This window comes from Taudactylus pleione, unplaced genomic scaffold, assembly GCF_031769625.1.
Source record: "Taudactylus pleione unplaced genomic scaffold, aTauple2 ptg001151l, whole genome shotgun sequence".
Taxonomy (NCBI): domain Eukaryota; kingdom Metazoa; phylum Chordata; class Amphibia; order Anura; family Myobatrachidae; genus Taudactylus; species Taudactylus pleione.
The window spans coordinates 394,745-415,589 of NW_028285552.1; the positions used below are offsets into that span (position 1 = coordinate 394,745).

At 46.0% G+C, this 20,845-nt stretch overlaps 1 protein-coding gene across 6 annotated transcripts in view; it reads left to right on the plus strand.

Annotated features, from left to right (window-relative positions):
- ABLIM3 (actin binding LIM protein family member 3) overlaps nt 1-20,845 on the plus strand; it is a 225,581-nt gene that overhangs the window by 183,367 nt on the left and 21,369 nt on the right. For 2 of the 6 annotated variants that reach the window (XM_088462131.1, XM_088462126.1), the window contains exons 7-14: nt 4,587-4,674; nt 5,942-6,000; nt 7,134-7,205; nt 7,701-7,856; nt 8,343-8,472; nt 10,121-10,219; nt 10,981-11,031; nt 19,545-19,673. In XM_088462131.1, the coding sequence (XP_088318257.1) occupies nt 4,587-4,674; nt 5,942-6,000; nt 7,134-7,205; nt 7,701-7,856; nt 8,343-8,472; nt 10,121-10,219; nt 10,981-11,031; nt 19,545-19,673 (784 nt within the window). The remainder of the gene's footprint in view (nt 1-4,586; nt 4,675-5,941; nt 6,001-7,133; nt 7,206-7,700; nt 7,857-8,342; nt 8,473-10,120; nt 10,220-10,980; nt 11,032-19,544; nt 19,674-20,845) is intronic. The other 4 variants (XM_088462127.1, XM_088462128.1, XM_088462130.1 and 1 more) reach the window with 4 other exon arrangements.

Consider the following 20,845-nt stretch of genomic DNA (forward strand, 5'->3'; position numbering starts at 1 on the left):
ATTTATCTTCTCCTACTTATGTATGCCTAGAAGTTGACACCTCCATTGAACCAGCTGCTTGTTGATAGCGCCGAACTGATATTCCCCTCCTTTTTCGTGATCTCTACTGAGCATGTGTAGGGGTCATCTTGCCTTTCATATGTGTTGAGTGACATAGTGGGAGACAGAAGTCTCCTTCTTAGCTCCTATGAGAGACCTGGTTAATACCAGCATTTAACTAGCATCCCTGCACGGCTACCCATTTGCAGCATACACTCACCGGATAGGGAGCTGTATAGCAGCCCATTCCGCTCTATTATGAGTGTGCATGTAACAGTGAGTACGGCTGTACCTACTATACTTCAATAAATTAACACCACTTGTTAAGTAACTGGACTGTTCATATATTGAGTCATCTGCTGATGTGTGCCTACATAACTCTGTAACACCTGCACACACATCATTTCCAGCAATAATGCTGGAGTGTGGTGGAATGTACTGGGAATGGAAGGAACTATCTCAGTTTTTCTGTCACACCTACAAAGTGCCAAAGTGGTACTGTACAATGAAAACTATAGGCCAATGTCTGTTTTCCATTACAAAAGATGTGTGGAAATCCAGTTGGGGAAAGGGGATATGATTCTGCCTTCCATTAGACAGTGAATACACCCAGATGTGCTCTGCCCACCCCTTGAATCTCATATAAATGTTCACATCACAAAATCTAGCCCACATTTGGCAATAAACACCCCAAACTACTCAGCTTTCTCATTAGATGATGCAAAATTTTGAACCTTCATAGACACCTCCATTTTCATGTATAAGATATATGCGTATTGCATAAAATTGGCTGCATTTGCATGGAGACAGGAGCATATGACATTTGCAAAGTAGAAGCTGCATTTGGACACTTTACTAAATGACTATTACTGTGTTAAGCTGGACATATACGTATTGTCATGTTCTGTTGTGATGTCTATTCAGGTGTTCTACTTGTTTTCTATCAATATTCTTTCCACGTAACAAGCTTCCCAGCACTACTCAGTGAGCTCTGTCTGCCTAGTACTGAACCAATGGTGTGGAAAAAAGCACTTTAGCTCTTCAGTACCTGAAGGCAGACTGCCACTGCGACCTTGACTCAGGTGACTTTCCTTGGAAGTCATACAAGGTAGAAAGGTCAATGTGATAGCCAAAGTACTCATAAGCAAAGCTCCCATTCTGTAGATCAAAATGTTGTTTCAGTTTCAACATTATATAGCGGCTTTTACGTACAAATGTACTGTACGCTGTCAATAATCATAAAAACTTTCCTGATGCCAAGGTCATAATACTAACATAGTAAAGCTGCATCTATGCCTTCAATGAGCCTCCTTTAAAATCATTAGGTGCTTACACTTGTGAGGTAACACTCATTTAGTTCTTTGACCGGCGGTCTCATGGTCTTGCTGCCAATTGATGTGGTTCCCAGACATGTGATACCAAATCACGTCAATCAGTTAAAGTTTGTTTTTCTAGCATACAGTACCATGGTTCCAAATTAACCCTTTCTATATTCAAGTATTGTTTAGGTTGTTTTTTTTTTAGTTATTGGGTTAATTGTTAGAATAAAAAAAAATATTACATTATTGTTAGTCTAAAGTTAGTCCAACACCTAAAAGATTTTACTCAAAATACAATAGTTTTTACGAATGTCTGAAACAATCTTGATATCATCCGATTTCCAGTATACACACTACTGAATTATCATTCTGATCTGAATGATTACTGGACCTCATTCAGAGTTGGTCGTAAGCGGCCGCTTGGTCGTACGCCTAACGACCGCAAAACTGAAAAAGGAAACAATTGCACTGCCGGTCGGTCGCAACCAATGTGACGCCCATACGTGAACAATGCACCTCCTCTAGCTAGCGAGTGATAGCAGCTAGCGATCGAGTCAATCATTGTCAGTCACTGTATGTTAATTTTCTTCTGATGGTTGCGGCCGCTTGTGTTGTGTGCAAATTACACCAAAAATTAACAAAAAAAATGCATAGAATAAGCCATCCTCATGAAATATATTTATTATTATTCGCTAATGCAAACGCAGCTGAATCAATTACATGCCAATTAGCAGTGTTATTAGCTACAAAAAACGATTATTAGCTGCTTGCATTGTGTGGCTCAAAATAGAAACATCACTCCTAACATCAGTAACATTCGATAGTATCGATTGTACTCTGGGGCTTGAGAGAGCACATACCCAACCTCAAGCTGTACGATCAGCCAGGCCTCTAACCTGCTCGCAGAGTGACATTTTACTACTTCCGGCCGTCTATGTCAGTCGTAGCAGGTAATTTATGTATGCCCCTAAAACGCCCTGAAAACGGTGAGGAATGCCTGCGTTTTTAAACCACCACCCCCGTCAACACCCACAAACGGCCTTTCATGTCAATCAACTCTCGGAAGCCACTTCCTGCTCGTAAGCCGTACGATCGACAGCATTTTGGATCGCAAGGTCTCGTACGCACATGCGCACAACTAACAGTACGCATGCGTGGTTTGGAAACATCGGATGCGTACGACCGAGCGGCCGCTTACAACCGACTCTGAATGAGGTCCACTGTCCTAAAGATCATCAATAATGTTTTAAATGAATTTTTGGGCAGATTTGTGAGACAGATCATGTACACACTACAAAACATGCAAATGGCTCATTGTTTTGAACAAAGATTGTGCATTGGGAGATCTATCCCGGGATCGGCAGGATCCAGGGATTTTTGGCAAAAAATGCAGTGATTTGAGTTCCGGGATTGTTGCTTCCAATCCCAGGATTTCCAGGATTGAACTGCGCATGGGCAGCTTAGCCGGGCAGCACTGAGCACTTGGCTCAGAGGGCCTGATTCAGACCCGTTCGCTAGGCTGCGTTCGCATGTAGCCTGCCGATGTTTGCAGTGCGCATGAGCGAACCAGTCCATGCGATCGCATCCTGTACACAGACACTCCGCAAGCATGAGTGACAGGTTGTGCCGTTTGTGGGTGGTGACGGGGTGGTCGATGGTAATGGGGGTGTGGTGGTGCGAACGCAGGTGTGTCTGTGCGTCTGAACGCCGTTTCAGGGGCGTGCATAATTAAGACGCATTGTCAGCGTACATGTCACATGGCTGAATTACACACAGCAGCACTCGCAGTGCTTGCGGTAGGGTATGGTCAGCCACAAGTGGTGCGTATGGGTCCGATGTTACTCGATGTTACCGTTTATTTGAGACACATCCTGGAGATGACGTATGTTATTAAGGGAAAGTGGGCGTCTTGTGTAAGGCTGGTGGGCGTTCCTAAAATATACCGCGATTGCACGGCAAGACATAGTGGGCGTACTAATGTCTTGCTAGCGATCGCAGGATTTGCATACTTTGTTAAGTACGGGGATGCTACGGAAAGCGGCGCCAGGATATAGGTGAGTATGGGATCTTTATTCCAGGTACTCGCTTTGGAATCTACGGGAGAAGTGGACGTGAACATCTGGTAGCAAGTAAGTATGTATAAGTGGGATAGGTGTATGTATTAAAGTTCTACTGTATATGGTGTGTGTGTACTGTGTTTTTTTAACTATTTATTTTACAGTGGGGGTACAGGGTGCTGGCTGCCTGCTGGCACTTGTAGTTCCACAAGTGCAAGAGGGTAGGCATGCTGGCACCTGTAGTTCCACTGTAAAATGTTTTGATCTATCTCCCCCATTATTATCCCTGTACCCACCGCTCCAGGGTTGTGGGGAAGAACCCTGGGCTTCAGACTAAGCCTGGGATCTCGGGAGAGAGAGGACCCCTTCTTGGGGGGGGGGTCCCGACCTCCCCAGAGCCCCAGAGATCTCCGGTTTGGGCTGACCGGCTTGGGGTGTTAATGCTTTGGCCCTGGAGACCCGGTGATAGGGGTCTCCTGGCTTGTGGCATTGTACCCCGGTCGGTTTGGGTTCCAGTGCTGGTTTTAAATATAGGGGGACCCCTACGCATTTTTTCTCACTCTATATTTAAAACCAGGACAGGCCCTGCAGCCAGGTGCTGCTTCCTAAATTACGGGGAACCCTACTAGTTTTGTTCCCCGTAATTTTAGGAACCAGGACTGGCTGTGCAGTTCAGGGCTGGTTATGTTTTTGGGTGGGGACCCTACGTCATTTTATTTAAATATTTAACCCTTTTTTGACAGGTATAACACAAGCAGTCTTCACATATCTCACTGATATGTGTAGAGTGCTTGTTCGGGAGAGTTAGGCAGAGAGAAGACACTGCAAGCTCAGGTGAGTAATCTCCTTCAAAACTTGCTACTCGGGGGAGAAATCTCGGTCTGCTTCACCATCAGCCAAATGACTTTCAGCTAAACTCACTTCTTAGTAAATCTGTGAGTTTTAGGAGCCTCAAATCACACGAGTTTCGGCGATGCTAATCGAGTTAAAAAAAAAAAACCTCGTCCATATTCAATTCTTAGTAAATTTACCCCTTATAATATGATTGTATCTATGTACAATCTACTGCAAAATTACCTATTTTTCAGCTAGTCTAACAATTTATTAGGCTACGTAGCGAAAATAAAAAAGTTGAAGTAGGAGACACTGATCAAGTATCTTGTTTCTTTAGGCAGGCGGCAAGCATTATCACCCGACTTGTGCCCGCTGTGTGCGCTGCCAGCAGATGTTTTCAGAAGGAGAGGAAATGTACCTGACAGGTAGGCGATGTGGCTCGGTCTAATGCTGTCACAATGTAATCTCCTGCTTTGTCTCCCATCGAATACTGTCTATCCTGCTTAGAGCATCTATTCATATTGCTTTTTTCTCCGCTACTGTTTGGGACCACAGCAAAGATTATTTCTGCTTCACTATCTCTCAGTTACTGTTGCTAGGCTGATCATTGCTTGTCCCTGAGCTGGTACATACACTATGTTTAGTAAACTCAGCACAGATTTTTTTTAAGCCTTTATGTGTCCAATAAAATGATGTAAGAATGCATGACAGATTATATAACTATAAATTTATAGAAGCCGATGGATGTATTTGCTTAATATATCTTGTAGTCAGTAAGGTGCTTAACATTACATCATCGTTGATCATATTCTAGCTCTGTTGCTCATTGCAAAAGGCATCTTTGGCGCCCTCTTCTGGTGTTCACTGTACCTGCACTGTGTTAGTATCTAGCCTTTAATGTACTGCCTGAGAAATGATTGATTTTAGCAAGCAAAATGGTTACTGATTCTTTCTTTTTTTCCTATATACTGTCCGTCCATCTGGCAGCAGTATGCTGGGCAGTTATTCAAAAAAGCAAATTAGTTAATTAACTCATTTCATTTTTGAGGCCATCAGTTTGCCTCAGTAAAGTATCTGCTGACATTATAGCATTAGAAAAATGATGAGCTAATGCCCTGAATGCAGCTATCACATGTGTCTTAGCACTCTAGACTACAGTCTGTATATCTGCTTATTAGTATGGATTCCCCATATGCTTGTGTGGGTTGTTCACCTCTGGCCACATTCCCTGCACCCTCCTGGATACCGGCTGCTGGGTGTAGCAATATGCAAGACTATCTGTCTTTTCACATTGGTAAAACATACTGTAACTGTGTCACAGCTTGGGATATCATGGTTGCAGCGCACTCATACCATGAATGCTCTTTACAAAATCCCCGTCATGGCTTGAGTACCAGCAGAACAAAGAATTCAGACAGAGCTATTATCAAGGATTCCCAAGAGAGCCATTGTCATGCTGAAGGTGACCTTCAGATTGTGCTGTGTGTACCGAATATCCCATTAACTGCCAGTGAGCTATGGAAATGTGTTCTCATCGTACGGGCTGACGGGAGCACAGAGAGCGATGCCTGATTTTAGGTTCCACTCCATCTCATCTTCTGTCATCTCTCTTCCTGTGTTCTTTCCCTGCTAACAGATTGCTATAATTATGTGGCATTATTCCTGTTAAGTAGCAATTTCTGTTTTCTCCAGGCTCTGAAGTGTGGCATCCAATCTGCAAACAGGCAGCGCGTGCAGAGAGGAAGCTAAAAGTGAGTGGACTGTACTTTTATGAGCCCTTTAATATCAGCTTTTTCTTCTAATGTTCTCATGCGTTTGTTACACCAGGAATATAACTTTTTTAATTGGACATTGCATGAAAATAATATGACTGAACTCAGAGGTTCCCAAAAGTGGTCCTCCATGCTCCCCAACAGTTCAGGTTTTAGAGATATCCATGGTTGAGCTAAGGTGGTTACATCAAATTGACTGAGGTACTAATAACTAAGTCACCTGTGGTCAAGCATGGATATCCTTAAAACCTGGACTGTTAGGGTGCCTTGAGGGCTGCGTTTGGGAACCTGTCTTAACCATTTTTAGGAACTTTATATTTTTACAATAATATGTTTGCAGAACATATCTTTCATGTTTTTGCACCGGGCATGGCTTACACATGTTCAGGTGATGCAGAGTGGGACACCTTTCAATTGTATCTCTCATTGAAACTGAAGAGGTGTAACTGGGCTGTAACATGACTCATGTACATCAGGTTAAGTTCATTGAGGGAGTGTTGATGCAACTGCGGGCTATGCATTATTGGATGGAAGCATAATTACACATGTTTCCAGACTTATCAAACGCACCAAGGATAGGATGGTGCAATTGCACCTTGACAATGATGACATAGATATTGGGAGGGGCACAATGCAAGATTAGTTCAACTTGAATATAGACGTATATTTCTGCGTAAGAACATCTGGACTATGCCATCAGGCCGTATGTGGCATGACTTTGCCCCCTGCACCGCAGTGCTCATGCTTATATTCCCATAGGCATAGCTGCAAAGATGTTTCTCTTTTCTTACAAGCAAATTTGAATACATTATATTATCAATTTTTAAGCAAGACAACTTTTTATTATAGTGTATTCAAATGAGTATAATCTTCCAATGTGGCCCTATGAATGGAAAAAGGTTAAAGGTTATGCACCCGTTTTATAGCCCATATGTTTCAGCTGTGACATATAAATCTGAGAAAACTTAAAATGACAATTTGGCATCAAACTACATTGAATACTTGTATAATAGACCATAGGCACTAACAAAATGTTATAATAGGTCCACATATAAGCTCAATGATTAGGTGTACTGGCTTGGATGTGTTATATCCCCTTTTTCTGTTCACAGTACAGAAGGGCTTCTGAGACCTCAATCTCCCCTCCAGGATCTAGCATTGGCTCCCCCAACCGGGTTATTTGTGTAAGTGACAATAACCTCTTGAAGTTCTTGATATATTTATGGGAAGGTGTCGTCCAGTATACATTAATGTAATCTTAAAATGACAGATATAGTATTTCCTGTTTAAGGGGCAATTTTTTATTTATTTTTTAAAGGAAAAATAGATAGTTTTTGCCCTTGATAAAATCTAACCTTTATATTCTGCAGCAAAAAAATTTTGAAAAATCTGCATATTTGTCAAACTGGAGCTGATTACATTTCCTCCAAAATGTGTTATCTGGATAGTGATGTTATATGAACTCCAATAGGAGTTATATCTCCTGCATGCTTTCCTGGCTTTATGTATGTTGCATATTGTTAACCCTTTCAGCCATATTTAGTAAGATGACCTTCCACTGAGCATCTCTGTCTTATTTGAGGAAATGGGTCATAAGATGCTGTGAGAATGATCATCTCTATAAATATGGGCTCTTGTCACCTGTTCTTTTTCCCTTCTCTTCCTCCTTTTTCCCTCAGGCTAAAGTAAACAATGAGATTCTAAATTACAAGGATTTAGCTGCTCTCCCTAAGATTAAAGCAATCTACGCAGTGCAGCGTCCTGACCTTATTTCTTACGAGCCTTATAGCAGATACACGTCGGATGAGATGCTGGAGAGATACAGCTATGGGGAGGTACATCATTACTACATTGCCTGGTGCTGCTATTCACAGCCATTATCCCTGCAATTTGTCACCCTCAGTATCAATGTCTTTACCATAGTGGGGGCTTGGATAATCTTCTGCTCTCCACCGGTTGGTGAACTACAGTTCCCAGAATGCACTGCCAGCCATGGATTAGTGGTTAAAGCAAATTAGGAGCTGTAGTGCAACAACAGCTGAATATTGAGAATAGCATCTCTTATTGCCAATTATATGTATTAATACTGCCTATCTATTATAACAATTTTATTTGTGGGAGTCATGGGCTGGTTCTATGTAATTTATTTAGAAGAGATGGGCCATTGTTCAGTGGTCTCTGCCTCTCATGCTCACCGGAAGACAGCGATGTCTATGTGAAACATTTAATCTCTAGTTGTTGAATGTAATATCCCAAGATCCTGTCTAGAATATCTACCCATTATTTCCAAACTGGTGCTAAGAATTTCCTGCTTTCCAAAGGATATCTATGAAGGAATGGATTTGCGACAAAGAAGATCATCAAGTCCAGGATATATTGATTCTCCTCTTTACAGCCATAGAGACATCTCCCTTACTATGCCTCGCTCTCCGCAGCATTACTACATGTCAGGTAAGTCATTAGCTCTCCATATAATGTGCTCTCCAGGCTGTGGGGATTACTTGCTCACGTTTTCATGATATAGGATAACTGTTGTTAGATCTCTCTCTAAACGTTATCCAGCTGACAAGTAATTGAATGACTTAGGGCCTGATTCAGAGACAGAAGTCATACCAATGTTTACTCAGTTGAGCGTTTTTTTTTGCTAATGTGCGAAAAGTCTAAGAAACCCTTACTGCGAATGTGCTAACCAAAGTGTGCCATGGTAATTGCATATCCACATCTTCAAAGGCCATGTTTCGATGTACTTGAGATGAATTGCCTGAGTACCTGCAAATGCCAATGGTGGAGTGTTTAAAACCATCGTTGCACAATCCACGGAGCCTGAAAGTGGGCATCTCAGCGCTTGTACTATCCATCGCACGATGGTGCACACTGGGAAAGCTAAGATTAACATATGCAATTTCCTGCAACCGCTGCTGAGACAGTGGTTGTACTAGCGAATGCATTAGCATCCATCTCTGAATCAGGCCATCTATTTCTACACTAGGAAGTACTCAGATGTACTGAAATTTGTGATCAACTTAATTAAATAACCACATAAACTAAAACACCTAATCATGAAAGACCCAGTTGAATAGCAAAGTTAAATGCCTGCAGCACAGCACTGAGATGCTCATTGGTACACCAGTGTCCTATGCAGGCCCATGGCTACTTAGTATTTGTCCCCACTTTGTAGCAATGTAATATTACCATTTATTTATACAATATCAGCATATTATGTTGCACTTTAGGAATTATTAGAACTGCCTGTTTAATAGACATAAGAGGCTTTCTAAATCTGGACCACTGCGTGATGACATTCCCCCAAGAAGTCCGTCCTGGAAAATTTCCAATATCTACTGAACAGGCAACACTGGCTCTTCCATGTATCTGGGGGCCGCAGCACTGAATCACCAGGTCCATGGCCCTTAACCTACTCCACTGGAAGAGCCTAGTCATTATCGCAAACATGTAAATGTTTTAGGAACTGGACAAGACTTATCAATTGAACATTATCTTGGAAACCACTAAAAGCAACTTCTGGAGGCTTACTGTAGTGTACTGTACCCTTCACATTTTAGCTCAGGGCAATCTGACTGCTGACCTGCAGGACTGAAGTGGCCATCTAAGACGTTTTTGTGGCCCACACCCACAGTGACAACTCTACAGTGTGAAATCATGGTTTTATGGTATTTGACCCATACCTTAAATTTACTATATCATGAGAAGCTTACACTTATTTCATGTCCTACTTTATCAACTTGTATTTTAGATTTATTAGTTCTTAAAATGAATCAAAAATCCTGGATAAATCCAATTTCAGTATTAGGTAATGTATGAAACAGTTATACAGGTTTCTGTATAATGACCTTATAACATAGTTACTCAGGCTTCTTCCTTCACTACCCCAAGATGGAGTCAGCAGCACTGCTGCGTCTTGAGTGTGATGTAACACTGAGTCTTAGCACCTCACTATTTCTGCTTTGTCTTTTTCCTTCTCTTATTTCTTGCTTTGTATCCTCTCCCCTCTTGCTTTGTTTCATCTTTCTCCTGTTACATTTGGACACATATCCATTTTTTTCTGACTTGCAATGCATATTCACTACACATTGTCCAGGCACAGAAAGTGGACGTAACTCCCCTTACTATAGTCAGGTAGATGTACGCTGCTCTACACCGACTCTTTACCAAGTTCCTCGACATTTCCACATACCAGGTAGGAAAGCACAAGGACCTTCTGAAAATAAAGGGATAGGATAAATACTATGACAGCAGACAGTAGAATAGCACCTTTTACCTCAGACGCAACTGTCTTGGAATGCTCAGTAATACAAGTACATAGATCCTTCCCTGAATAAGCTTAGTCCCTACAACACAGATACATTGCCTCTAATCCCTGTGATTCCAAAGCTATATGACTGAGCAAGATATTTGGTACATCAAAATGTATGTAAATCCCCCCTATAAAAAAAAAAATATAGCTTAATAAGAGCTGTGAGTCTGAAGTGGCGATATGTACAATAGAATACTGCGACAGTAAATATATACAGTGCAGTTTCTAGATATAATCTATAATATCATCATCATCTTGGCTTTGGGTTTTGATGAATAGGTGCCATGGGCAGATTTGCAATGTGCTGACCTATATTCTCACATGGCAGAGTGCCACGTCTTCCAGCTCTCCTAGTATAACTACAGTGCCACAGTCACACCTCCACTGTGTAACTTGTCCCTAGGCTTAGTGGCTGGTCACCTAGCAGCAGTGTGTGCAGCACTATTCCTGGTTCTTGTTCTCTTACCTCTCACTTCTGTCTTTCCTCTCACTCATCTCTGCTTCTCACTGTTCTCATGTCACGCCTCTGTCTGTTGTGATTGTTGTCTCCTGTACTTCCCCTCTGCTCTGTACACTTCTTCTTTCACTTTTCCTCCTGTCTTTTTCCTCCCTCTTTCTGCCTCCCTTTCCCTTTCTCCTCACAGCTGTTGCAGAGAGTAACATTTACCGGAAACCTCCCATCTATAAGCGGCATGGTACTGTTAAATCCCTGTTGCATGCTACACCTTGATGTGCTGTATGCTCTACAATGCATAGTGACTGATGTGTTATATACTCAGCTGTCAGTGATGCATGTATGTTGTACCATACAAGCAGCACATTATGCACGGTTAAAATGGGATGTTTATACAATGCATGTTTTGGTTATGTTAGTACATTGAATGGGCTGCTTGTTATACACTGATATTTGATTACTACACAGTGGATTAGATCAACATGTACCAATAGCTTGGGGTCCAGTCGGGAATCATGCAGTGTGTTGTATAAATAAGAACCTGAAGCTTTGCTGTGCATACTGTAGTTCTATTAGACTAGTGCCTGTATACATTTATGGATGATAGGTAAATAGGTTTAAGCAGTACTAAACCATGACGCCTGTAAGAAAAGCATCTGTCTTTAAATTTATCCCATGTTCAACCTAAAGATAATCATGAGGCGTTGAGTAACAGCAATATGTGACTGCTAGACAGTACTTACGGAAACAAATTCTCTAAGGGGTATATTTACTAAAGGTCGATTTAAAAATAGATGAAAATCGATCAACATCGATGTTGTTTTTCTGGGGCTAAATCACACATTTACTAATACTTAAAAAGACAAATAAAAAATGATCTGTTAGTAAATGTGTGATGTAGACACTGATTTGATGTATTTTTGTCACCCAGAGAAAATTCAAGAGCATCCACCATCCTATAAAACCAGGCGTAAATTGCTGCCCAAGACAGAAGTGTGGTCATGCACCTCGTCCTGCTGTATGCTATATAAAGAAGCCTTGCAGCAGGTCTGACATTTTAAGGTTCGGAAATAACCTTTAGTGACACATGAATAATGTGGGTACTTGTTTACTTTACGGACTCATTGCAGAGAGAAGCCAAGTGTCCTACACTCCTTATTATTATCAATCATGGTAATGTCTAAATCCCGGAGAGGACCCTGACGTCATCAGCCAGTGTCCAGTGTCATTCCCAGTGTTCAGCGTAATTCCCTACCATCCAAGTGGGTATAGAGGGGGAATATAACCTTGTGACGAGCGTAGCGAGCCACCGAGCCCGAAGCATGGCGAGCCCGCGAGGGGACAACTTTCTACTTTAGGTGGGGACAACTTTCGGTACTTGTGTACGTAAAGTACACAAGTACCATTTAAAACATTCATTAGGTTCTCTCTGCAATGAGTCCGTAAAGTACACAACGTACCATAATGTGAAATGGGTTATCCAGTGGCCCTCTTTGCTAGTGTGGTTATTTCTGACAACCAGTAAGCACTAAGGGCTTAGATACCAGCTATATGTATATTTCTACTTCAGGGTCCATAGGGTATCCACAGGATACCTTGGGGTATAGGTGTGACGTCAGTCGCAGGGCACCAAAGAGTTAAGCTTTCAGCCTCCCAGGATGCACTAGGTCCCCCTCCTATACCCCGCCCCCGGGCCAAGGCACCTCAGTTTAGTTTGGTGCCCGGCCGGAGTCGGGTGCACCTGTTGGAGTGGGGGCTAGAAGAGCCCCTGAAGCTTATTCTTCATGCAGCTGTGGCTGCACAACTGGATGTACAGCATGGACAGTCAGTCCTGACGTCCATGCTGTCTTCCCTACACCCCGCCGGTACCAGAACGCCGGTACTGATCCGGGGATGCTGGTGGGCGTCTGGGGTCACAGCTAGCGGTGACCCCAGATGCTCCAGACCATGGCCGGATTCAAGGGGGACAGAGGTAAGCAGCGGGGTCCCGCGGTGGGTCCCCGCTGATCACATGGTCCTAAGTCCCCAGGCAGGGGGCTCCCTGGGGACTGGCTGCAGCGTGGAGCCAGGCGACCAACCTGCGCTTCCACTACCCCCTGGGACAGCGGACCGCAGCAGAGCGGTAGCGCTGCGGCGTCCCAGGGGTTAAATGCATGCCAGGGGAGCGCGCCTTCCCTGTCTCACAGCCGGCGCCTCCCCCGCTGCACACAGCCCTCTCTGCACTGTGCCGACTGGTCCTGTGGCAGCGCTCCTCCCCCAGGCCAGCCTCCTCTCTGCTCCTCGGCGGCCATCTTCTCCAGAACGCATGGTGAACGCTGCTGGAAGCGCTGGACGGAAGCATCGTGGTCTGGGTCCCCCCGCATACCTCTCCTCCGCTGTGGTCAGGTCTGTGTATGCAGCGCTGTGTCCTACCAGGCCCTGTGTCTGTGTAGTTGAGTGATCAGCGCTGTTAGTGCAGGAATTGTTATTTCTCTGCATTGTATGTGACTGTGCTAGCGCTGCTGCCTGTAATCTTTTCTTCATCTAAACTGTCAGCTTTATTACTGTCCCTGTTCTTTCTGCTAAAGCCCTTGCGGTGCGGTGCTGCAGGGTGGTCTCTCGCCTATTTAATACTTAATTGGTGAGAGAGGTCACATACGTGGTGCCATCATGTCTGAAAGTGATTTTCCCCTCCGGCTACAGTGTACCACGTGCAAAGTACCGTTAGCGGAGGGGGAGGGTAGCGCGGAGGGCCTTTGCCGGCAGTGTTTGTCCATGGCGCGGCCTATTACGGTTACAGCACCGGTACAGGAGCCGCCCTGGGCTTGTTTCGCTCAGGCGTTAACAGCTTTAGTGGGCCAGTTAGCTCCGCAGCCCGCGTTTACTCCGATGGGTTTGTCCCAGCAGTCTGTGGTGTCGTCACCCATGCAGGGGTTCCCACGACAATTGGTGGTACCCCACAGTCTCCCTATTTCCCCGCTCCCGGGTTCTCAGGAGCCAGCGTGGGTTAACTCCCTGACGAGTTCTGTACAGCACTTGTCGGATGTGTTGCAAGGGGAGTCTGTGATGCGGTCTCATAAAAGGCCGGTGGCGTCTCTGTCCGCTCCTTATGAGGATGACGAAGGGACGTCTGATGATGGGGAGATTCTAGATCCTTACGATCAGGAACCTCTCCATACTAAGGACGCTGATGCTAAGTCCAAAGTATATATTCCTGGACTTATTCGGGCGGTCCGCACAGCCTTGGTGATTGAGGACGAAGTTCCCCCAGCGGCTAAATCTAAGTATGCCTTTTTCAAAGATGTGAAGGGCGATGCCACAGTCTTTCCTCTTTCGGGTCAGTTGGTGGACCATTTAGAGGAGGCGTGGAAACAACCTGGCAAAAGATACCAGCCGCAGAGACGCCTGGCGGTGGCTTATCCGTTCGCGGATAATTATTTTGCGAAGTGGGAATCCCCTCCACAGGTGGATTCTCACGTGACCCGTCTTGTCCGTAGTGCCACATTGCCGATGCCATCCATGTCCTCCCTTAAGGATGCTACGGACCGCAAGGTAGAAATCTGCCTGAAGTCCGCTTATTCCCTTGCAGGGGGGGCAGCACGGCCGGCTATGGCCATTTGCTGGGTTGCCAGAGCGATGGAGCGCTGGGCGGATTCATTAGAGGCTTCTTTTGAATCCGACTGTCCGGCCGATCAGGCGGAGTTGATTGGCAATCTCCGTGATTCGGCCACCTACATCAACGAGGCGGCTCTAGACATTAGTACTCTGGTGTCTAGAATTTCTTCAGCAGCGGTTGCTGCTCGTCGCACCTTGTGGCTGCGATCCTGGAAGGCGGACGCAGATTCCAAGAAAGGTCTGGAAGCGTTGCCGTTTACCGGAGAAGTTCTCTTCGGTCCGGATCTGGATAAGATTGTGGCCACGCTGGCGGCAGCCAAATCTGCCTGTCTCCCGTCGGCCGCTGCTCCTTCTGGTTCGGGACCATCGTCCTTTCGGTCATCTAGGGCCCAGGGCAGGCCCAAACCACAGTCGTTTCCTCGACAGGCTGGCCCTAAGAAATCGGTCAAGCCCCGGAAGCAGGCATGGAGTACCAGACGTCCGGCCCCCAAGCCAGATGACAAGCCTGCGGCCTGACGGTCCGGGCCTCCCTTTGGGGGATCCCAGGGTGGGAGGCCGCCTGCTACAGTTCGCCCAGTGTTGGTCGACCACTACGACAGACACTTGGGTTCTGGAGGTGGTTTCTCACGGATACGCCCTCTCCTTCCGGCACAGACCCCCGGCTCGCTTCTTCACCACGGGTCTCCCATCAGACCGGAACAAGGCTACGGAGCTGCGGAAGGTATTGCACACTATGCTCCAGGCTGGAGTTATAGTGGCGGTTCCATTCTCCCAGAGGGGCCAGGGTTTCTATTCAAATCTATTTTTGGTACAGAAACCCAATGGGTCATATCGTCCGATTCTCAACCTCAAAGCACTCAACAAGTCTTTGCGGGTCCCGAAGTTTCGGATGGAGACCCTACGGTCCATCATTCTGGCGCTGGAACCTGGGGACTACTTGGTGTCATTGGACATACAGGACGCTTACCTGCATGTCCCTATTCTTTGGCGCCATCAACAGTTCCTCAGGTTCGCAATCAGCAGCGACCACTTCCAGTTTCGGGCGTTACCTTTTGGCCTGGCAACAGCACCACGTGTTTTCACCAAGGTGATGGCGGTCATGGCGGCTTCTCTGCGGCTGCAGGGAGTCCGCATGTTGCCGTATTTGGACGACCTGTTATTGGTGGCAGGATTTCCAGAGCTCCTGTTACACCACTTGGACCTGACCATTGCACTGCTGCAACGGCACGGCTGGCTAATCAACTGGCAGAAGTCCACTCTAATCCCGTCTCGGAGGATTCTGCATCTTGGAGCCTTATTGGACTCGGGACAGCAAAGGATCTTCGTGACGGAGGACAAGATCTCTGCTTTACAGTCAAGGGTGCGCAGTTGTCTGCACAGCCGCCGGGTGTCCTTACACTCGGCGATGAGGTTACTGGGCTCCATGGTGTCGGTGTTCGACATGGTGGAATACGCCCAGTTTCACTCCAGACCTCTGCAGCACCTGATCCTGTCCAAGTGGAACGGGCTGACTCAGTCTCTGAAGTCCCAGACGATTGTGCTCACCCAGGAGGTTCGCCTGTCCCTTACGTGGTGGTTACAGACGACCCACCTCAACAAGGGACGTCCGTTCTGGGTTCCAAATTGGGTCCTGTTGACAACGGACGCCAGTCTTCGGGGCTGGGGAGCAGTTTCGGGTCCACACTTGTTCCAGGGCAGGTGGACGCCGACAGAAGCGGAGCTTCCAATAAATATCTTGGAACTCCGTGCGGTCTTCAATGCTCTCCAGCAGGCACAGCGGTTTCTCCAGGGTCGCCCGGTGCAGGTCCAGTCGGACAACGCTACCACCGTGGCCTACATAAACAGGCAAGGAGGAACTCGCAGTCGGGCGGCTCTCGTAGAGGTCTCTCGGATCCTGGTTTGGGTGGAGCGCAATCTTCCGGCCATATCAGCGGTCTTCATCCCGGGAGTGCTCAATTGGGAGGCGGACTTTCTAAGTCGCCAGGACGTTCATCCGGGGGAATGGTCCCTGCACCCGGACGTTTTTCAACTACTGGTGGACAGGTGGGGTCTTCCAGAAATCGACCTCATGGCGTCCCGGCACAACAACAAGTTGCCGGTGTACGGGTCTCGCACAAGAGACGAAGGGGCGTCTCTGGTGGATGCTCTGTCCGTCCGGTGGACGTTCCGGTTCGCATACCTGTTCCCTCCGGTCTCCCTTCTTCCACGGGTAATCCGGAAATTCAAACAGGAAGGAGGGACGCTCCTGTTGATAGCTCCCGCGTGGCCCAGACGGCACTGGTTCTCAGACCTTCAGGGTCTGTCCGTGGACATTCCTCTGCGGTTGCCGCTACGACCGGACCTTCTGTCTCAGGGTCCTTGCCTTCACCCGGACCTGACTCGGCTGTCTTTGACGGCGTGGCTGTTGAGACGGCCATGCTGAGGTCCCGGGGGTTTTCCAGCTCTGTGGTGCGTACCATGTTGCGAGCTCGGAAACCGTCTTCCGCGAGGATATACCATCGCGTGTGGCATACGTTCTTCCAGTGGTGTCGACCGAGAGGTTATGCACCGCGGGAGTTTCGTCTGTCTCGGATTCTCGCCTTCCTGCAAGCGGGACTAGATCATGGGCTTCGCCTTGCTTCTTTGAAGGTACAGGTTTCGGCCCTATCTGTCTGGTTTCACCGTAGGATTGCTACAATCCCGGATGTGCGCACCTTTATGCAGGGTGTTCTCCGCATTCAGCCGCCCTTTGTTCCACCTGTGGCGCCTTGGGATTTGGCTGTGGTCCTGAGGGCTCTCCAAGGACCGCCATTTGAACCACTGGGCTCAGTGGATCTTAAATGGCTAACAGCTAAGACTGTTTTCCTTCTGGCCATTGCTTCGGCCAGACGTGTTTCTGAGTTAGGGGCTCTTTCTTGTAGACCCCCTTTCTTGGTTTTTTATGGGAACAGGGCAGTGCTCCGCACTCGGCCCGAGTTTCTTCCCAAAGTTGTTTCCCAGTTTCATATTAACGAGGAAATAGTTGTTCCGGCCTTTAACTCACCGGGTCTTTCCGTGGGTGAGGCCTCTTTGGATGTTGTGCGGGCCTTAAGGACTTATGTTGACCGCACTTCTTCGTTTAGGAAGTCGGACGCTTTTGTTTGTCCTCTTTGGCTTCCGTAAAAAGGGTTGGCCTGCTTCAAAGCAAACTTTGGCAGCCTGGATCCGTATGGCTATTTCTGAAGCTTATCTTCATGAAGGCCTACCGGTCCCTCCTTCTCTGAAGGCTCATTCCACTAGGTCTGTGGGTCCTTCGTGGGCAGCTCGACGTGGTGCCTCGGCAGTTCAGATCTGCAAGGCTGCTACGTGGTCTTCTGTCCATACCTTCGTGAGGTATTACAGGTTTGACACCTTCGCCTCTCAGGATGCTTCCTTCGGGCGGCGGATTCTCCTTTCTGCACAGGAGCGTCCCCACCCTTAAAGGATACTGCTTTGGGACATCCCCAAGGTATCCTGTGGATACCCTATGGACCCTGAAGTAGAAAATATGAGATATGGTAAGAACTTACTCTTGTTATCTCTATTTCTACGAAGTCCATAGGGTTCCACAGGACTCCCGCCCTGTCGCACCTGTGCTGCAGATGGGCTTTGCTCTGGTCACCGGTTTTCCGTCTCCCTCTGGTGAGAATGTGATTCTTGTATGTGTCCAGATCTTTGTTCTCTCTCTTCCTTCTCCTCCTCCGGCCTATGGCTTGGTAACTAACTGAGGTGCCTTGGCCCGGGGGCGGGGTATAGGAGGGGGACCTAGTGCATCCTGGGAGGCTGAAAGCTTAACTCTTTGGTGCCCTGCGACTGACGTCACACCTATACCCCAAGGTATCCTGTGGAACCCTATGGACTTCGTAGAAATAGAGATAACAAGGGTAAGTTCTTACCATATCTCATATTATTTACAATGGGCTCCTTCAGTGGGAAAATCATGTGCAGAAGAATGATAGAGCAAATTCCTGCTAAGCTTGTGAAATCTGTATCACGCCTTGCAGTGTACAATGGTTTAGTGCTGCTTGCCAGGAGTAAGCCTGGATTCCTAGATGCTTTGTTGTTAGAATGACATATAGCGCTGTGGGACGTCTATGTCTGCGTGACATGAACTGAGTGGTCTGAAATAAAGTAGTTGTAGTGAATAAAAGGCATAATCATGGCCATTGACAAAGATGTGTAAAAGTTGTGTTGCTGTGTCTTTTCTCTTCCATCTCTCCCTTGTCTCTGCTGGGCCGGCTGTGTTGTGGTGTAAGTAAGAGCTTTACTCCTTTTCTCTGTAGGAAGCCATGGCTCTTGTCCAGCCACTTACTTACAGATGTGCTGATCTATGCAACTCCAAACCACTTCTTAAGCCATGACTGTAATTCATACACATATGTATATGTACATATGTGTTTGCATTATACATGTTTCCATATTTATCCTCTTTATAGATACGTGACATCTGCATTACATGCATGTTTCATCACAATCATTTTTTCTAATGACTACAGGAACCCAAATCATGCTCATAAGTACGGGACAGCATAAATGAATATGGGAAAACAGCATTACACTCATACATAGGCAGATACATAGGCACATAGATACATAGATAGATACATACATACATACATATATGGTTGTTTGTGCGCATGAGTGTGTATATAGCCAATAGATTTAAAGTGTCAATTAGTTTTATGGTAAAACTAACCTGGTTTTACCTTTAAAAAAAATTGGTATTTTCAATCTATTGGCTACAACTAATTTCTCCTGGTACAAAATGTTCTGCTCCGGAATGTTCAAATTCTCATATTGCAATAACCTGTGGCTTATTAATTAATGTTTAATAACACCTTTCTAAGCACTTATTATTCAGCCCTGGGAACTGTAATAGGAAAATATAGGAGCAGGGCACTTTGTGCCGGAAAGGAGTCATGTTGGAGGCTCTGCCTAAAGATTGCTTCCTATAATATTAGCTAAAGAAATGAATAACTAGAAATATTTATTTTGGTATTGTACACATGATAATTAGTGTCAAGTGGGAGTAATAGAATGATTTATTGCACTTTCATATAATAATATTGGTTTGGGGTGAATCACAGAAAGTGATAAATGAACGAGACCTCTTGCCCCCCGCCCCCATTCCTCCCCTTTCACTCTTCTTTATGTTATTATTAGATGTTCCTGTTGCAGCAACCAAAAGCAAAACAAGTGAAGATCTCGCACAGTCCCCCAAATATCTCCCTGCATACACTGCCGATACTTATTACCAGTCGGAGCCTGAGTATTGGATGTACTCCCCAAAAAGTAAGCAATGTTGGAACACAACATCTCACTAGAGGTGTGACACTATAGTGCAGTTACTGGGCAGCATGTGCATAGCAGCACTGCTCCTATACTACAGTGTGAACGTTAGCAGTTTCATAAATAACAAACAGAATTTAATAACTTCTATAATAGGTGGTGAAGTTCCTTGGTGTTTAAGATAAATTAAGTAATGTTATGTGTAAATGGGATACCTATGTGTTTTCCATGGTGTAACTAAGGTCTGGTGGAGAGGTCAGGGCTGCAACTGGGGTGGAGGTGGGGGGGGAGTCTAGGTGGCACGTGCCCCTGGTGACGGATTTAAGGGGGCACCAAGATGGTCGGAGACAAAAAGCGAGAAACCCATGATGAGTCGGGAGCATGCCATGGTGTGGGTAGGCTTCAGAGGGTGGTCAAATTACTGCCTTGCCCCTCTGACAAAAATCCAAGCTTCGGCCCTGGATAGGTGAACTATAAACTTGGCCACAGCAGTCAAACAAAGGATCCAGTCAGCGTCAAGTCACATTTGTGCCACACATAGGTTCATGCCCTGGAACCAGCCAATTTCTATCACATCTGGAACAAGTTCCTAATTCAAGCATCTTTATTACCATGTTAAAGTAGCAAAGTAAAATAAGTTATTTATGCATTTGATTGAAACATACCAACAAATTTATTGCAGGGCTGAACAAATTCCAGGTTGCCCTAAAGCACATAGGTTGGAGAAGGCCACCACTTCTGTACCAACACCCACCCTACACCATCGCCACCTATAACTATGGAAGCCCCATGTCCATTGCATCTGTTTGGAACCATAAAACATTTCACAACTCATTCCCTCCGCACTATACCTTAGATCTGCGCCTCTTATCTGCACACATAGAGATCCTCAGGCCGGTGTGTCCAATTAGCACAGAAATTAGACATGTAAGTCTCTACTGTTAATAGATATGCAGCACAACCAGGCTGTGGCATGCAGTACGGCAGCCAGATGTATGTACTGCATGCCACAGCCTGGTTGTGTTCCATATCTGGCAACAGTAACATGGGATGTAGTTAAAATACCGATGGCCGGGACGCCGTCTATTGAAATCCCGGCGTCGGAATCGTGACCCGGGATTTAACAGGCAACTAAATCCCGACACCAGCCCACAGACCGATGCCGGAATCCCGAC